The sequence below is a fragment of the Schistocerca americana genome, chromosome 4 (genome assembly GCF_021461395.2).
Source record: "Schistocerca americana isolate TAMUIC-IGC-003095 chromosome 4, iqSchAmer2.1, whole genome shotgun sequence".
NCBI lineage: Eukaryota > Metazoa > Arthropoda > Insecta > Orthoptera > Acrididae > Schistocerca > Schistocerca americana.
This window is the reverse complement of record NC_060122.1, coordinates 479,291,445-479,310,691: the sequence shown is the minus strand read 5'-3', so window position 1 is coordinate 479,310,691 and position 19,247 is coordinate 479,291,445. Positions and strand designations below refer to the sequence as shown.

The window sequence follows — 19,247 nt, the reverse complement described above, 5'->3', positions numbered from 1 at the left end:
TGACTCTCCACCGTGTAATTTCAAATTCAATGTGTTTAAAGATTCGAAAATATCTGACAGATAAGCCAATGCAACATGAACACCGGGCTTTCTAAATTCCACATATAATTCAGTTTGTTTGTTATTTTCCACAAACTGCATCACTTCGTCTCGAAGTTCAAATAATCTTCCTAGCATATTTCCTTTTGAGAGCCAGCATACTTCTGTATGAAGTACTCTGCTCAGAACAAACACCTGTACTAATTTTGCATTCACGTCGTGCACATTTTTCTGGTGACAAAGGGCATAACCCTGGCATCCAAATTATGAACCCGCCAGTTCATTTGAAGCGTATACAGTCTATTAAAGTCACTGTAATCGCATCACATGGGGATCTGCGGGTTGACAGGATAATAAAACGGCATTTTTGCAGTTACGCAGTATAAGTGATTATTACTCTGATGAACAGAGCCTACTACGGCTAAAAGTTATAACACGATTACGTTCACTTCATGTGTACAAATGTACGGAATAGTTAATACCTGACTTTTCTGTTTTCCAATTGTCAGAAGTAAGTTGTTTACAAATCTGATATATTAGAATTAACGCATATCGCCTTAGTAATTTTGAGAGTTTCTGTGTGTGACATTCTAAACGTGATCTTCAAAAGCTGTATGTTCTAGGATAGGTTATTGAGATAGGATTGTGGGAAGTGGGATGCCAAACGATTGCATTGAGCACCATAATCTATCATTAATACCTGCACATTCATTTTTATTAAAATATCGATATTAAAAAGAAATATTAGGTTTATACCACTAACTCCACCTGCACCCCCCTTGCAACATCATCACACCCCCCCAGTTTTGGGAACCTCTGCTCTGTTAAGTGATTTAAGCTGCTTTGTTACACCGAGGGTATCTACTTCTATGTTTCTTATCTTGACAATTGTTCTTGATTAGAATTCAGGAATATTTACTTTGTTGTCTTTGGTGAAGGAGTTCTGGAAAACCATGTTTAATAACTCTGCTTTAGTAGCACTGTCATCAGTGACTTCACTGTTGTTATCGTGCAGTGAAGGTATTGATTGCGTCTTGCCCCTGGTGTGCTTTATGTATGACCAGAATCTCTTTGGATCTTCTGCCAGATTTCGAGACAGAATTTTGCTGTGGAATTTATTAAAAGCATCTTGCATTACATTACAAGCTATATTTCGAACTTCTGTAAAACTTTCGCATTCTCTTTAACAGCTGCCTTGTTCCATTTCATATTGTCTTTTAATTTGGTTTTGTCATACCTGCAACATCATTTGCTGCTTGCACAAGTATGTTCATTAAATTATTTTTGCTTTTGCCTGTGTCTTTGTACCCTTCAATTTAGTAAATGTTGAATGTGTTGCATAATTTATTTATGCATCCCCACTGTTAAATAAATTTTCATAATCTGCATATCTGATTTTTGCCTGATGAGTCTGGTTTTTTGTATCTATTTATACTCTGCATCTTATGAGTATATGATTCACTACTTGGGAGGGTGTCCATGAAAAATGAGGGATCATAGAACAATGAAAGGTTGTGGAAACATTGGTAAAGAAAAGGACACGCGGAAGAGAAATAACAAACAAATCATTGAAAGAAAAACATTTTAATCTCCACTTAAGAGGGTGACAACTGTTAATTGCGTCCCACGTTTGAGTTCCAGGCTATTGATGTTGCATGGTATGGCGACCATCTGCATCTACATTTGCCTGAAACTGTAGGAGAGATTGCTTTACTGCTGCCGGGAACATCTCAGGTAGAATGTTGGCTTCCTCCCTCACTGTGCTCAGCTTCAACCTCCAACATGGGTTAGTGTCCTGTTGATAAACTCTGTCCTTTAGGTAGCCCCATAGCCAGAAATCACGTGCATTCAAATCTGGTGACCGTGGTGGCCTCATAGTTGGGAATGATCGGTTAATGATGCTGTTTTCTCCAAATGTGTTACATTGCATAAGTAACAGAGTGACCTGATGAACATCATGAGGTGGAGCTCCATCATGCGTCAACACAGTTGAGTCCAAAGCACCTTTCTCGTGTACAGCAGGGATCACTAGTTGGCGAAGCTGATTGCAGTAATGTGTGCTGTTCACATTGCGTGTCCTTGAAAGAAAATTGGACCAATCGTGGACTGTGCCTAGAAGCCACATCACACAGCAATTTGTTCACCCTGCAGGGGAACTTAGTGAATGTTTGTTGGCTGTGATGATTCCCAGATGTGGCAATTGTGAGTTTTCACTGCCTCATTGAGCATAAAGTGTGTGTCATCACTCCATAAGATGTTCCAAGGCCACTTGTCTTCAACCTCACCCCTTCCAAGAAACATAAGAGCAACTCGAATTGGTGAGTCAGTGAGTAATGTGAAGTTTGTATGGATACCATTTCACAATTTTTAGCAGCACATTTCAAATGGTGGTCTATAGAATGTTTAGCTGTTGTGACATAGCTAATGCATACTTGAAGTTCACACATTGAGTTCAGCATTCCCAGCTGTGGCAACATCAACCTCTTCAACAATTTGTGGCACAATTGGCCGTCAGCCTCTCCCAGGAGCAATTCCCATATCACCAGCTAATTTGAACCTCCAAATCAGAATCTTTCTGTATTCCTTTAATACATCAATGCTACCAAATAGCAGCAGCATTATTGCTGTTGTTTTGATAAAAGAGCTGTGCAAGAAAAGCTCTACTCATTCTGTCCAGACCCGTGTTGACTGTCTGCAACTGTAATGCTTACTAATGTTTGTGTTTGAACCGTATATTGCCGTGTCACTATGGTTAAAGTATACCATGCAAGGCGAAATAGTGCTCTGACAGGGGTGAGCAAGGGCTGTGGAGATGCGTACAGGAAAATAGACGTGAACTGTTGAGCCACTGACGGCCCAGATGAACCAAGGGGCAACCAACAGTTGTGTGCTCAATTTGAGGGCATTCAGTGAATCTTGCTGTGAATGGTCCTCGCATTAGGCCCCTTGTTCATGCACCCATGTTGACTGCTGTTCATTGGCAATGTAGGCTGGAGTTTATATGCCAATAAACCAACTGGATGTCCACTGAGTGGCAACAGGTGGCCTTTTAAGATGAATTACATTTTATGTTCCATCGGACAGATGGCTGTTGGCGTATATGATGTGAAACGTCTGATAGCAAATAGCCTGCAACAACCATCAGAAGGGTCCAGGCCATAGGGGCTTTCCCTGGGTCATCACATCATTCTAGAAAGCACAGTGGATGAACACAAGTATGCAACTATCCTTGGGGACCGCGTTTGTTTTTTCTTGGCGTGATGGCTTCTACCAGCAGATTACTGAACGAGTCACACAGCTAGCAGTGCATGAGTGCATGTGCGTGGTTTGATGAAGAGCACCAGTACGAGTTTACGGAACACCCCTGGCCTCCAAACTGCCTGAATTTAAACCAAATTGAGAATCTGTGAGACAACCTTGATCGGGCTGTTGCGCCATGGATCCTAAGCTGAGAAACATACCGCAGCTGACCATGACACAGGAGTTGGCATGCCTCCACATCCTTCATGCATGTCTCAAAGTGATTCGCACTGCAAAAGATGGTTATTCAGGCTTTTGACATGTTACTTTAATGTGACTGGATAGCGTACATTGTTGTTTTCAGTAAACTGTATGAAAGTAAGATTTCTGTCATTTGTGGTACAATGTAACTGAAGTCTCCCACTGAAGAGTTGTTTTTAAATTTTTCACATTTTTACAGTTCCCTTAGCTGTTAGTAGAGCTCTTCTACCTTGTCACAAGAACATGAGTATTTTAGTGCATAAACTTGAATTATTTCCATGGAATATCTTTTTGTTTGTTTTTAAAACAAGAATTGTTGTTCTTTCTGATATTCCTTCAGTATGTGTGATAGTATTTTTAATTTTGTTGTTAACCGCAAAGCCTACACTTGAATTTACCACCTACCTTGTTCTTCTGTAATAAAACAAGTGTGCTGTTTTTAATTGTATGTGATTGTCATTTTCCCCCACACTTCTGATAGTTCTGCAATATCCGTTTTAATATTGTTAAAGTGTTCTTCCAATTGCATTAACATAACTTTCTTCCAATTGCATTAACATAACTTTGGTTCCTAAAGTTCTGCAAGTCCTCAGATACAAGTGATAGAAGCAATTGGTTTAAAAAATAATATCTGCAGACACAGGAGTAGCTGGACGTGCACCATGACCCGAAATCATTGCCTGAGCACTGCCAGACCATTACTCCTAATATTACTTCACATAGACGGAAACATCAGCATCTCAGGAACTCCCACATATCAGCAGAGCTTCTGACAGCCCTATCTCTGTATACTCAGTTAGCAGAACTTGAAGAGTTCAGTGAGAAATATGAACTGCTTAACATCAGCTGAGCTTTGCTTACAACAGTCTCAGTCCAGAACTGAATGGCTTTGAATTTCGTAGCCTGTGATGCCAGTAGAGTTCTCATGTCTCCGCGTAGACTTTGTTAGTATTAAATTCAAAAGGTAAGCAAATGTTGTCTCAGCACTCCGTCCCCTGTGAATTGGTGAGCAGCATATCCATACTTGTGCCCCTTACAGTAACGGATGAAGAGAGTTACCGTATGGATAACAGCTGCAGGATGTGAATACCTGGTTTGGACATCGTGATCTAACCTGGTTGGTTAATTTAATCCTCATTAAGATATTATCATCACCTTTTGCAGCCGAAAATCTCACATGTGAAAATAGATCTTTATACCCCTAATCCAAATGAAGTACTGTGGCGTTATATCTCTTTGTCAGTGTTAACTTCAGCCAAAGTTTAACTTAGTGTGGACAGTAAAACTATACAGACTGTATATACTCATATTGTGTAAGTTTTATCAGAGAAAATCATATTCAGAATAAAATATTTTAAATTCTCTACAGTAATTTTTATTTATATGTTTTATACATATTATTCCAACATTATTGTATTGACAAAAAAAGAACCTTGAGTTTTGGATATATTTGTTGTTTGGAATTACAACTCAGAAACCAATGGAAATATTAGAGAAATCCATTGATGGATTGAAATAGGTTTATTTGGGTAGAGGTCCTACAATAACAAAGGATACATTGCTGTACATCTGTAAGAGTTCAGAATTTTGCAAGGAATTATGTTTTAAGTTAGACTTATTTGTAAATGAATATCAGTTTAAGTGAGCCAGAATTTTGGAAGGAATCATTTTTTAAGTTATTAATGTAGGATTTATTTGTAAATGAATGTCAGTTTTAGTGAGCCAAAATTTTATCTTCTTCACAGGTGTGAAAATGTCTCCAGTTGATATTGCAAAAAAGATTGTGGATAATGTACCAAAGAATGATTTAATCAAGGAAATGAGTGTAGCTGGTGCAGGCTTCATTAATATATCATTGTGTCCTGAATTTGGACAGAAGGCTTTGACTGACCTGTTGAAGAATGGAGTAAAACCACCACCAATTGAAAAGAAGCTGAGAGTTGTTGTTGACTTTTCTGCTCCTAATATTGCAAAGGAAATGCATGTCGGGCATTTGCGGTATGTTTTCATTTTTAAGTAAGCTACCATTGTAACTTTTAGAATAATGTTGCCTGAAAATGATTCATACACTTAATTTCTTCGTTGTTTGACAATAAGTTGATATTTCTTGTACAAATTGAAATGCTATGTAAACATGCAGATCCGATGTGGAAGAGAAGAATGAATGCTTTACTGAGGAAATATGTAACATTAGTTACTCTGGTTCATGTCATTTGATTGGGCATCATTGGACAGTCTGCTGTTGCATGGTAAAATTGAAATGATGTAGGAAATATTGGTACGATTATTATTGTTCGTGGGTTTACAATGTATCTATATTTTTTGGTAACCCGAGATTATAATCAAATTTGATTTTCATTGTCGATTCATACTGGTAGTAATAGTTTGTTACTAAGTCTACACAAAATGTAAGTTTGTGCATTATTCTCTCAAGGCTTAAGAAAATGGTCATTGTTTCATTAGGGTAATGAGTGGCTGGAAATTCAGAACAAGTTGTGCCAAGCCAATTTCAGGTCCTTAACAGGGACACTTCACTACAAAGCAACCATGTTAACAAGAGTAAAAGAAGAGCTATCTCAGTCTTGTAACTCACAGCCATATGCTTCAGATGTCCTCTGTTTGAGGTAACAGTAAGATGAGTAGCGAGAAGATTCTGAGGTTTAATGTGTATTAAGGGTGGTTACTTTATTCTTCTTAGCAATTAAACACCCAGTCACATTTGGATGCATAGTTGTTTCACAATTTTGACAGTCACTATTTTACTCCTTATTTAAAATTTAGCGAAGGCTCAGGTTTTTATTGATACTCTTTTAAGGTCTTTTTACATTACTGTACTCCTCAAAAGTGGGATTTTATGTTTTATGAAAGGTATCCTTAGTGAAAGCAGCATAGGAATAATGGTACCCTGAACTATAACACTTAATTCTTGTCCACTGTGCCACTCAGAAGTTCAGGCTTCCAGATTGAACTCCCTGCAGAAGCCATGACACAGTATGTCGCCATCAGCGTAGCACAGTTTCAAGTAGGAGTTTCTCAGTAGCTCTGCTTTTTGCCAATTAATACACCAGTAATGGCTTAACCAGGTTTCTTTGCAATCTGGGGATGATCTAGTTCAAAATAATAGAAGCTGACAAAATGACACACTGCCTGTGAGTGTGGGCCACAACAGATGAGGCAGAACAGTTGACAGAGACAAGTGCACCTGTTTCAGTGCTTCTGCATCAAGTGAATGCTTTGGTGAAGCTGGACTGTCTTTACTGCCATGTTTGCAAAATGGTCATTGTGTGCAGTGGTCACATTAAGTGCTCCAGTACCCTCAATCCTGCATATGACTCTTCTACCCATTGATTCCACAAGTACCTCGTGCCCTGTATGATCTGAAATGCTGTTCTGTGGAAAACTCATCTCCTGAAGTCATACCACTCTACCATATTAAAACTTATTGGCAGTTGCTTTCACTTTTCCACTTTGTTTTACATCTCTTCAGCAACTGTACTTAGTATAACACTGACCTTTTCAATCTTGCTAGATGTGTGGCTGCTAGGCCTATGTACAACACCATCTCCCTCAGAAATATTAATTAAACAATGAAAAATCCAGAATGGGCTAATGACAAGATTATGAAAGGATATTAAGAGTCAAAAGGACTGCTAAAAATGTGAGCTTTTGGCCAAAAGGCATTCTCCTAAAGTAGACAAGATGCACACTTTCACACAAGCACAACTCACTGGCCACTGAGACCAGAGACGGTCATGTGTGAGAGAGTTGGGCTTGTGTCAATGTGTGTGTGTTTTCTACTTCAGAAGAAGGCCTTTTAGCTGAAAGCTTGAATACACAGCAGTCTTTTCGTTATGCCTGTCTGCAACTGAATGTCACCACTATATGGTGAGTAGCAATCTATCCTTTTCATAAAAAGTTGTGGCCTCAGTGGCCAGAGACAGTGGTCATGTGTGTGTGTGTGTGTGTGTGTGTGTGTGTGTGTGTGTGTGTGTGTGTGTCTTGTCTACTTTAGAGGAAGGTTTTTTGGCTGAAAGCTCAGCAGGCTTTTCATTGTGCCTGTTTGCAACTCACCCCCTCTACATGGTGAGTAGCAATCTGTCATTTTCATAGTCTTGTCTGAAATTGTAGTTCTTACTTCTGATACATTGTTTTGTACATTTCCACATTTGGATTTTTTTGGGCGTCGGTTTTTTGGTACCAAAGTTTACATAGTTTATAGCTTGGAAGAAAGTCATTCACACAAACCCAAAACAAGGGGAAAGAAATGTGAGAAGCATAGAACAGTCTACTTGGCAGCTTTTGTATTGAAGTTATTGACAATAGTAATGTACCAAAGAATGGAAAAGAAAATCTGTTAGATAACAATTATTTTGGCTTTGAGAAGGGTAATGGTACCAGAGAGGCAGTTCCACCGCTATATGTGTTAAAAGAAGCAAGACTTGAAAGAAAAGAGCTGCTTTTCTAGAAAAAAATGGTAGGCTATGTAAAGTGGTGCAAATATGTGAAATTCTCAGATAAATCGATACGTACTATGGACAAAGTTGGGTAATGTGCAATATGTACAAGAACTGTAAGGGAACAGTAAGAGTGGAAGATCAAGAGAGATGTGTTCAAGTAAAAAATGGCATGAAACAAGAATGCAGTCTTTCTCCATTGTTAATCCAGTATGTCGATGAAGCAATGAGAGAAATAAAAGAAAGGTTCAGAACAGGGATTAAAATTCAAGGAGAAAGGATAGGCCCAATCAATGATAAGATTTGCTAATGACATTTCTGTCCTCTGTGAAAATGAGAATGAATTAAATGACTTGTAGAGTGGGATGAAACAGTTTACTGAGTTACGAAAACGGATTGAGAGTAAACAAAATGAGATAAAAGTGTTGAGCAGAAACAGAAATGAGATTAGCGACAAACTTAAAAATTGAAATTGGGGCTGTGTAGAACACAGAATAAAGGAATTCTGTCACCTTGCAAACAAATATTGTCCAACATAGACTTCAATTTGAGAAAGAAATTTCTGATAATGTATTTATGCAGTACAAAACTGTATATGGAAGTGAATATGGACTGTAGGGAAATCGGGAAAGAAAAGAGTTGAAGCATTTGAGATGTGTTACAGAATGATGGCGAAAAATTTAAAATTTAGTGGAGTGATAAGGAACAAGGAGGTTCTTCACAGAATCAGCAATGAGAGGGATATGTGGATAACACTATTAACCATTTCCTGATCATTGTTTCCTGTCTACATGCTCCTATTCTGGCTATATTGCATGATGATCATTGCTGTGTTGTACCTCATTGGAATGTTGAAAATTTGTTATCCTGTATGTGACATATTTTGGTTGGACGAGAGGTGTAACATACGAGGTGCATTCAAGTTCTAAGGCCTCCGATTTTTTTTCTAATTAACTACTCACCCAAAATCGATGAAACTGGCATTACTTCTCGACCTAATCGCCCTGCAGACGTATACATTTTTCACAACGCTGACGCCATGATTCCATGGCAGCGGCGAAGGCTTCTTTAGGAGTCTGTTTTGACCACTGGAAAATCGCTGAGGCAATAGCAGCACGGCTGGTGACTGTGCGGCCACGGAGAGTGTCTTTCATTGTTGGAAAAAGCCAAAAGTCACTATGAGCCAGGCCAGTTGAGTAGGGAGCATGAGGAATCACTTCAAAGTTGTTATCACGAAGAAACTGTTGCGTAACGTTAGCTCGATGTGCGGGTGCGTTGTCTTGGTGAAACAGCACACGCGCAGCCCTTCCCGGACATTTTTGTTGCAGTGCAGGAAGGAATTCGTTCTTCAAAACATTTTCGTAGGATGCACCTGTTACCGTAGTGCCCTTTGGAACGCAGTCCTAAGGCATCCGATTTTTTTTCTCTGTCCCAGAACATGGACACCATCATTTTTTCAGCACTGGCGGTTACCCGAAATTTTTTTGGTGGCGATGAATCTGTGTGCTTCCATTGAGCTGACTGGCACTTTGTTTCTGGATTGAAAAATGGCATCCACGTCTCATCCATTGCCACAACCGATGAAAAGAAAGTCCCATTCATGTTGTTGTTGCGCGTCAACATTGCTTGGCAACATGCCACACGGGCAGCCATGTGGTCGTCCGTCAGCATTCGTGGTACCCACCTGGATGACACTTTTCGCATTTTCAGGTCGCCATGCAGGACTGTGTGCACAGAACCCACAGAAATGCCAACTCTGGAGGCGATCTGTTCAACAGTCATTCGGCGATCCCCCAAAACAATTCTCTCCACTTTCTTGATCATGTTGTCAGACCGGCTTGTGCGAGCCCGAGGTTGTTTCGGTTTGTTGTCACACGATGTTCTGCCTTCATTAAACTGTCACACCCACGAACGCACTTCCGACACATCCATAACTCCATCACCACATGTCTCCTTCAACTGTCGATGAATTTCAATTGGTTTCACACCACGCAAACTCAGAAAACGCATGATTGCACGCTGTTCAAATAAGGAAAACGTCACCATTTTAAGTATTTAAAACAGTTCTCACTCTCGCTGCTGGCGGTAAAATTCCGTCCGCCGTACGGTGCAGCCATCTCTGGGACGTATTGACAATGAACGCGGCCTCATTTTAAAACAATGTGCATGTTTCTATCTCTTTCCAGTCCGGAGAAAAAAAATCGGATGCCTTAGAACTTGAATTCACCTTGTACATAAAAATACTTAGGAGAGAGGTATGCTCTTTTTCTTGATGTTGTGATTGTCAACGTTGAAAAATCACAGAAGCCATACCACAAGAACATTTGCACATTATAAAGATACAATGAAGGCATACTGTCATTGTTTTCTGACTACGGTAGTTGTTTCGTCCCACTAGTGCCAGATACTCTATGATGCAGTGGAGTTTACCATCATATATATATATTTGTAAAGTTTGAACTACTCTTGTTTACATCATTTCTAATGAATAATCCCTATGTTGATCAGTTAAGGAGTGTAAAACAGCTGTGTTACTAGCAGCAGTCTATGCAAGGTTGTGGTGTGGTGTAGTTGTCCCACCAGTGCTCTGCTACTGTTGCAATGTGCAGTAAGTGCATGTTCCACCAGCTAAGAGTGTCAGCTTTGTTTTTGTGCTCCTTTACTCTGTCTAGTGGAAGACTAGCTTTTCAGAAGGTGTAAAATAAAATATTCCTTATGATCATTTGATATACGAGCAGCTGTCAATCAATGAACAATGAAATGTGTTTTGCATTTGTAATGGCAAATGGAAACTCAGTCTGTGATGTGCAGTGAAGAGATGGAATCAATTTACTAGAATATTATGAAAGAACAACAAACTACCGTAGTCAGTTTTGCTGTTGCCTTAAGTGTAGCTGTTGTTGTTGTTGTTTGCTACTAGAATCAGCAGTGTTTATGTTGACATGTGAAGGCAGTGAGCTATTTGCGCATATCTTTTTTTTTTTTTCTATGGTTAGGGAATTCTTAGTAAAGCCGAGCAGCACAACTATAAAATATTGTTTATCATGAGAGTCATGTTTTCTATTGTGCTCGTTTGAGGCCCAAATAACTTTCAACGGCAACCTCAGAGGATTAATTTCTTTGTCCAGTGAGTGCAATACTCTTCTGTGCAAAAGGAATTCTTCTGGATTAAATTGCAGTCCTGTGTTGTTGTAGACCTGTAAATTCTATGTGAGATGTGGAATTATATGACAGCTCTTCATTGTTGTATTCCAGTCATTCAATAATATTCTTCCACTTTGTTGATGAATTTTGTGATATTTGGGCAATCTATAAAAATCATAGACCTCTTTATCACATATAAATTGTCTGTATTTGTCTGCTGTCACATAACTGTGAACCGAATTTTGAGGAGGTTGTTGTACTGTGGCTTAATTTTCATCAAACACTTTCTATAGTAGTGTTGTGTAGTTTGTTTATCTTACACAGACTCCGTATATATTCATTCCATCTTGCAGCCTTCCATTCTTGCCATCTGATGTCTTAATATTTGTAATTTTTTTTCTTTTTTTCTCCAAAAGTTTCCTTAATTTCATTTGTGCGTGGCAACTAGCTTTACCCTAGTCATTCCAGCTTTACCATTTTGCAATCCGGTCAGTGTCATTTTTTAGATGTCGCGCCAATCGTGATGTGCTGTCTGGAGACCTGTATCATAAATATGAGAGAAGAGAGTCAGATATAGGCATGTGAAATTAAGTTCCTTAAGTCACCTCTAAAAAAATCAGGAGAGACAGAGTCAGGAACAAAACTGTAAGGACGGAACTGCAGGTAACCTTGACCATGGACGAAAGAATGAGTGCAGCTAGAGTGAACTGGTTTGGTCACATGAAGTGAATACACCCAACTCAAACTCCATGTCAATATTTGGAGATGGAAGTACTAGGAACAAGACCCATTGGGTGGCCTAGGAAGAGATGTACAGACCAGGTTAAAAGGATCTCAAGAGGTTAAGTGTAATGTAGGATGCAGGGGGAGAGAATTCCAGGACAGAAATCGGAGGAGGCATGTCATTCACAGGAAAGAAATCATGATGATGATGGTGCATTCCCATTTGCCTGCTTCATGTAAAGAATTTTTATATTTTCTCTTTAAATTCAGTACCTCAAATGATGTCCAAGAATTTCTACATGTCCTTATGTATTTGCATGCTTGGGTCTCGGCTGCCTTTAGTATTGCATCTCTCAAAGCTATCCATTCATCTTCTACTGTACTCCTTTCCTCTAAGCTAATCCTTGCATACTGCTTCATTTGAAACTCTGCACAACCAGTGATTCTCTCAATTTATCCATGTCCCATATCCTTTAATTCCTGACTTTCTGCCGTCCGTCAATTTTAATCTGCAGTTCATAACCAATGAATTACAGTTGTAGTCCATGTCTACCCTTGTAAATGTTTTGCAGTCTAAAATCTGGCTTCTGTATCTGTCTTATGATTATGTAATCTGTCTGAAACCTTCGGGTGTCTCCAGGTGTTTTCCACATTCAAAACTTCCGTTCATGCTTCTTAAAACAACTGTTGGTAGTTATTTAACTGAGCTTTGTGCAAAATTCTGCCTGACAGATTTCTCTTTTATTTCTCTCCCACAGTCCAAGTTTTCATACTATTTTTCCTTCTTTACATGTTCTTACTATTGAATTCTAGTCTCCCATCAGAATTGAAATTTCATATCCTTTGTCAGTCTGAATATTTTTTTTATAACATTGCACATTCTTTCAATTTCTTCATCATCTACAAAGCTAGTCTTAGACACCTGAATGCTTGTTAACATTGTGTCCATCTTGGCTTCAGAGATATGTTCACTAAGCTGTTCATAGTAGTTTACCCACATTCTATTTTCTTATTCTACATCTACATCTACATTTATACTCTGCAAGCCACCCAGCGGTGTGTGGCGGAGGGCACTTTACGTGCCACTGTCATTACTTCCCTTTCCTGTTCCAGTCACATATGGTTCACGGGATGAACGACTGCTGAAAAGCCTCTGTGCGCGCTCGAATCTCTCTAATTTTACATTCGTGATCTCCTTGGGAGGTATAAGTAGAGGGAAGCAATATATTCGATACCTCATCCAGAAACGCACCCTCTCAAAACCTGGACAGCAAGCTACGCCGCGATGCAGAGCACCTCTCTTGCAGAGTCTGCCACTTGAGTTTGCTTAACATCTCCGAAACGCTATCACGCTTACCAAATAACCCTGTGACGAAACGCGCCGCTGTTCTCTGGATCTTCTCTGTCTCCTCCGTCAACCTGACCTGGTACGGATCCCACACTGATGAGCAATACTCAAGTATAGGCCGAATGAGTGTTTTGTAAGCCACCTCCTTTGTTGATGCACTACATGTACTAAGGACTCTCCCAATGAATCTCAACCTGGTACCCGCCTTACCAACAATTAATTTTATATGATCATTCCACTTCAAATTGTTCTGCACGCATACTCCCAGATATTTTACAGAAGTAACTGCTACCAGTGTTTGTTCCACTATCATATAATCATACAATAATGGATCCTTCTTTCTATGTATTCGCAATACATTACATTTGTCTATGTTAAGGGTCAGTTGCCACTCCCTGCACCAAGTGCTTATCCGCTGCAGATCTTCCTGCATTTCGCTGCAGTTTTCTAATGCTGCGACTTCTCTGTATACTACAGCATCATCCGCGAAAAGCCGCATGGAACTTCTGACACTATCTACTAGGTCATTTATATATATTGTGAAAAGCAATGGTCCCATAATACTCCCCTGTGGCACGCCAGAGGTTACTATTATTTGACCTACTCCTGCCTAGCTCCTATTTAATTTTTGGATGACGTGGTCGACTGTTCTGTTCTTTGTAACCCCCTCGCCCCCTTTCTAATTTCATCCTACCTTTCCCTTTTTTAAATTCAATTACCTGTCTACCTGGTGAAGAGATCTGACCTTCATGCTCCAAGTAGAACACCAGTATTGTTTTTCCTGATGACAAACTACTCCTGTGTATTCCCCACCTGGTGGAGCTGGTCTTAGCCTTCAGACTCGCTTGTAGACTCATTGCTGCTGTGTTCTATACTTATGGCCATGAGGTGCAGTGAGGTAGGAGATGGTAATAAACAACTGTCACAATGAGCCCTCTTTGCACTCGCTAGACTTGTGAGACATGGACACACTACTGCCGTTTGTCATGGTGCTGTGACAACGAAGGTACGCATTCTATAAGTGTTAGCAGATGAAATGTACGTTGTACTGGATAGACCCATAATAATTCGGAGTAGCTCCAGCTGGGATAGTTTCAAGCCACTAGTATAATTTTATTTCAAATTTGCGTCATTTCATGTTAGGTGAACAAGGCGCCCAAGACAAAGTTATGAAGTTTCCTTAAGTTCCGCTTATTTAATCTGATGACAATGTCAAATAAGAGTGCTTAAGTTTTATTTTCACACCTTTTTTAATCTCTGAGGAGTGGGATTGAAATTATACAACCTGAAAATTCTTTCGTTAATTAAGAAATATCATTCACACTATTCAATGAAACAGGTTCCCAAAAACTACTTTCCATTTTAATTTCTTGTGACTGTGGCCTGTTGTGATATTACTGAATCTTTGTCTGTGACTTAGCTTTTAACTTTATTTGGAATCTAGATAAATTAAATCAGATAATGAGCAGAAGAAATGGACCAGTTTGTACAATTTTAATCTACCATTCTTCAAAAATTAAAAAAAGGTATGAAAATAAAACTTAAGCACTCTTATTTGACATGGTTATCAGACTAAATGAGGGAAAATTCAGGACACTTCATTACTTTGTCTTGGGCACATCGTTCATCTAACAAGAAATGACACAAATTTGAAATTAAATTAAATTAATGGCTTGAAACTATCCCAGCTGGGACTATTCGGAATTATTTTGGGTCTGTCCAGTAGAATGTGCATTTCATCTGCTAACACTTATAGAAGGTGCTCCTCCTTTGTCACGGCACTAAGACAAATGGCACTCAAGTGTCTACATGTCTCCCAAGTCTCACGAGCGCAGTGAGATTCCGCAGGTTCACTGCGACCATTGTCTTATCAGCAGCTCCTACCTCATTGCACCTCCCAGCTGCAAGTCTGCGACACAGCAGCTACGAGCTTACAAGTGAGACTGAAGGCTAAGCTGACCAACTCTACAAGGTGGAGATTATCATCAGAAAAAAACAATACTGATGTTCTAAATTTTGGAGTGTTGCAGGTCAGATCCCTTCACCATGTAACTGAGACATCTGGCCAGGTCAACCAAAAATTAAATAGGGGCTATGCAGGAGTAGGTTTCATAAATAATAAGAAAATGGAAATGTTATTAGACTACTGTGAATATCTTAAGGGACATATTATTGTAGCCAAGACAGATACAATATCAACAAGCACTACAGATGTCTCTAAGTTTATATGCAGACTAGGTTTGCAGCTGATGAAGAAATTGAGTAATGCTAAAAAAAATAATTGGACTGGTAAAAGGATAAGTAAATTTAATTCTAATGGGAGACTAAAATTCAGTGGAAGGAAATGTAGAGAAGGAAAAATAACATGAAAACTTGGACTGTGGGAGAGAAATAAAAAAGAAAACTGCCAGGCAGAACTTTGTTCAGACCCCAGTTAAATGGCTACTAATAATTTTTTTGAGAAACTTATAGGAAAGGGCAGATGTTGACTACAATTGTAATTTATTGGTTGTGAACTGCAGATTAAAACCGAAGAATTTCAGAAAGGCAGGAATTTAAGGATATGGGACGTGGATAAATTGAGAAAATCACTAGTTGTACAGGGTTTCAAATGAAGCAGTATGCAAACATTAGCTCAGAGGAATGGAATACAGTAGAAGATGAATGGGCAGCTTTGAGAATTGTAATACTGAAGGTAGCTGAGGCTCAAACAGGCAATTCTCAGTTTAATTTTCATTTGAATATCATAAAAAATATTATTTCCGTCATTGAACAAGCACAAAGTGACAGTGATAAATTTAGTTTTGTTATAACATATAAAAGCTTTGCTTCTGGACAAATGCTCAATGAAAAAAAATCTTGTGAGCATTTTCTGAAACTATGATGTTTCTAAATGAGAGAGCTAGAAAATTCAAGTATCAAAATATTATGGTGATTAAATAATATGTTCATTAAACTTACTACGTGTGGAATTTTTAATTGCAGGTCATTCATTACCAGTTATCACTGATTTCCCTCTCACTATAGCCAGTATTACACTATCATATTTCTTTGTCAAAGTTGATATGTCAAATATTTATGTCAAAGAAATTTGATGGTGTAATAGAGAACTATGTCAAATATCACCTCTTGTCAAATAAATGTGTTCAAATCTAGGACCTCGCCATAGAGTTGATCATGAAAGTCGTTCATCTTCTGTTCACTGCAATGTGAAATGTAACTGCTTCGAGCCTTGGCATTGCTACAGCTATTTGCCCTCTCTGTAGTGTCTTTGTAAACCTGGCTTCAAAGTTGGTTTGTTTCTTCTTCTTTTTCTTCTTCTTCTTCGTCTCAGAGGATGTGGTCACACTCTATAATAAAACAGTCTTCCTTAATTTTCCATTCTAATTTGTCTATTTTTGAGCTCTGGATGCCACAACTTGAAAAGTGCCTCATCTGTTTTGTACTTTTTATTAATTTTGTAGTTGTTGGAAGACTGATTTCACTAATTAAATTATTCAAAATTAAAAATATTTCTTATTGCCCATATAGTGTACTAAACATTTTTTTACCTTCACCTATTTCCCTTCAGTGCTTTGTAAATCACTTCACATGTTTCTAGAATTGTTTTAGTTAATGTGCAATGTGATATTCGAGTGCTGTGTTGTAAACTAGAGTAGCTCTCTCACATATCAAGAAATCACAGTGTCACAGTTTGCCTGTCTTCTACGCACACAGCATTTCTCAAGGGAGTATTCTGTTTTGTAATATGAGAAGCCACTTTACTGAGCAAATATTAAAACACACTCATCCATTCGTGAGTAATTTGTGTATTAAGACTTACTTTCTCCACCTGGCAGTTCTCGTAACAAATTTTGCTGAATGCTTATATTATCTCAATGTAATGTCTAGGCCTCCATCCAAATATGTTTCCTTTTTTTTTCTTTCAAATACACACACGTTAGTGTATCGTGACAGGAGAAGAGCCCATGGCTATATTTGATGTGCAGCTTTGTCCAGCACAGATGCTGAATGGTTAAAAAGAGACACCAGTGATTTGTGGTCTGTGATGATGAGGTGAAACTTTGAACTGTATAGAAAAACATGAAATTTTTTAAGAGCATACACGATAGCCAAAGCCTGTTTCTCTACTTGAGAGTAATGTTGTTGCGCTGAATCAATGGATTTAGAGGAATATGCAATAGGGCATTCAGAACCATCCACATTCTTATGAGCAAGGACAGCGCCAAGGCCAAACTGAGGCACGTCCGTCGCTGACACCAAGTGCTGGTCTGGCTGCAAAATGACTAAACGGGGAGTCGACTGCAGCTCAGATGTCAACAACTTGAATGCCGAATCACAAGATGGGGACGAATGGAAAGGAACAGCTTTACATAATAATGCGTGGACTGGTTGTGCCACAGTGGGTTTGTCCCGTGCGAATTTGGGGTAGTATGCAATTGTGCCTAAAGATGCTTCTAATTCCTTTATGGACATGGGTTATGGCAACACAATAATAGCATCAATATGCTGGCACAATGATATCCCAGTATGCAACATTTCAAAATAATGTATGGTTAAAAAAACTGTGTCTTTTCCAAATTGCATTTTAACCCTGCAGATTGTTAAACACAAAGTAGAGCACGAAGGTTCTGCAAATGTTCCTCTGTAGAGGCACCAGACACTACTATGTCATCTAAATTGCTGATTCAGCATGAAACGGATGCAATAAGTCACTCTGAAAGGTGTGGAAAAATAGCTAGCATGCTTGCCACACTAAAAGGTAGACACTAATATTGATAAAGCCCAAATGGGGTATTGATAATTAGAAGGCGTTTAAATTTCTTGTCGAGTGGCAGCCATAAATATGCCTCTGCCAAGTCAGTCTTTCAAAACTAATGAAACCCCCCGCCCCCAATAATTTTGCTATCAGCATGTTAGGGCACGGCAAAGAATAGATATTGATGGTTAACTGTGGATTAATAGATTTTTTAAAATATTCACAGAGACCTGATTTACAGGTAGGTCTTTTGACTATCACCAGTGGTGCTGACTATTCACTGGAAGAAATAGGGTGAATGACATCAGGCATCTGAAGATCATTAATGGCCGGGCTCAGAGAAAATTGCGGCGGGCGGACTGTTTCATTGTAATATGAGCCTGAAATTCTGTTGCACAATCCAGTTCTGGATAAAATAGAGAGGTAAATTTGGCACAGAGAGCATTCAACCGTTGATATGGAACTTGATAAGAAACCAAATGCTCTTCACCATTGATGACAAATCCAAACAGCTTAAAGGTGTCCAGCCCAAACAGATTTTCAGTGTAAGCGTTGTCCACAACTAGAAATGTTAATGAACATGCCACAGCCTTGTAAGTCACAGGTGCAGTAAACTGTCCAAGAAGGGAATTTGTTGTTTGTTACAATTCATTAGCCTCCGTGACACTGGAGTTAAAGTGGGAGAAACCAAATCCACATAAGTATGAGAATGCACCAACATTGGTATTGCACTAGTTTCCATTTGCATTCTCAGTGATTAGTTAAAGACATGTACATCAGTATATCATTTTCTTTGAGACACAGTCACTGCCGACACACTGTTCACATCCATGTTCGTTTCATCCTCACTCAGGTTTGGAAAGGAGTTACGTACTGAAGCAATGTGTCCTTTCTTATGCCATCTATTACATGTTGCTCAGCACTTGGGGCCCACGATCTGTCTATGCTGAATGAATCAGTATGGGCACAAAGGCAGTAGAGCTTGAAGCTGTCACTGTTGTGACACGAACTACTGTTGTCACAAACGCCAATTACCTATATGATGCTAAGACATCTGCTGGACTGCTGCAATAGTGTCTGCGCTTCCTTATGAATTGACTGAAGGCTGGGAGGGGTGAGAGGAACTGATTTCTGAAACTTCAGACCAGGCTACCTGCAGCCTGTGAAACTTCATGTTACGAAACTTCATGTTACGAAACTTCATGTTACTGAGCTATGTTCAATACTTTGTAAACATAGGATTTTCACACTATAGAGTTTGCTCTTGAGCTTTTCTATC

The 19,247-nt window shown here is 39.1% G+C and overlaps 1 protein-coding gene across 2 annotated transcripts in view; it reads left to right on the top strand.

The window, feature by feature from the left end:
• The window catches only part of LOC124612663 (arginine--tRNA ligase, cytoplasmic), a 126,729-nt gene that overhangs the window by 35,037 nt on the left and 72,445 nt on the right, over positions 1-19,247 (top strand). For both annotated transcript variants that reach the window (XM_047140985.1, XM_047140986.1), the window contains exon 5: positions 5,286-5,538. In XM_047140985.1, coding sequence (XP_046996941.1) covers positions 5,286-5,538 — 253 coding nt within the window. The remainder of the gene's footprint in view (positions 1-5,285; positions 5,539-19,247) is intronic.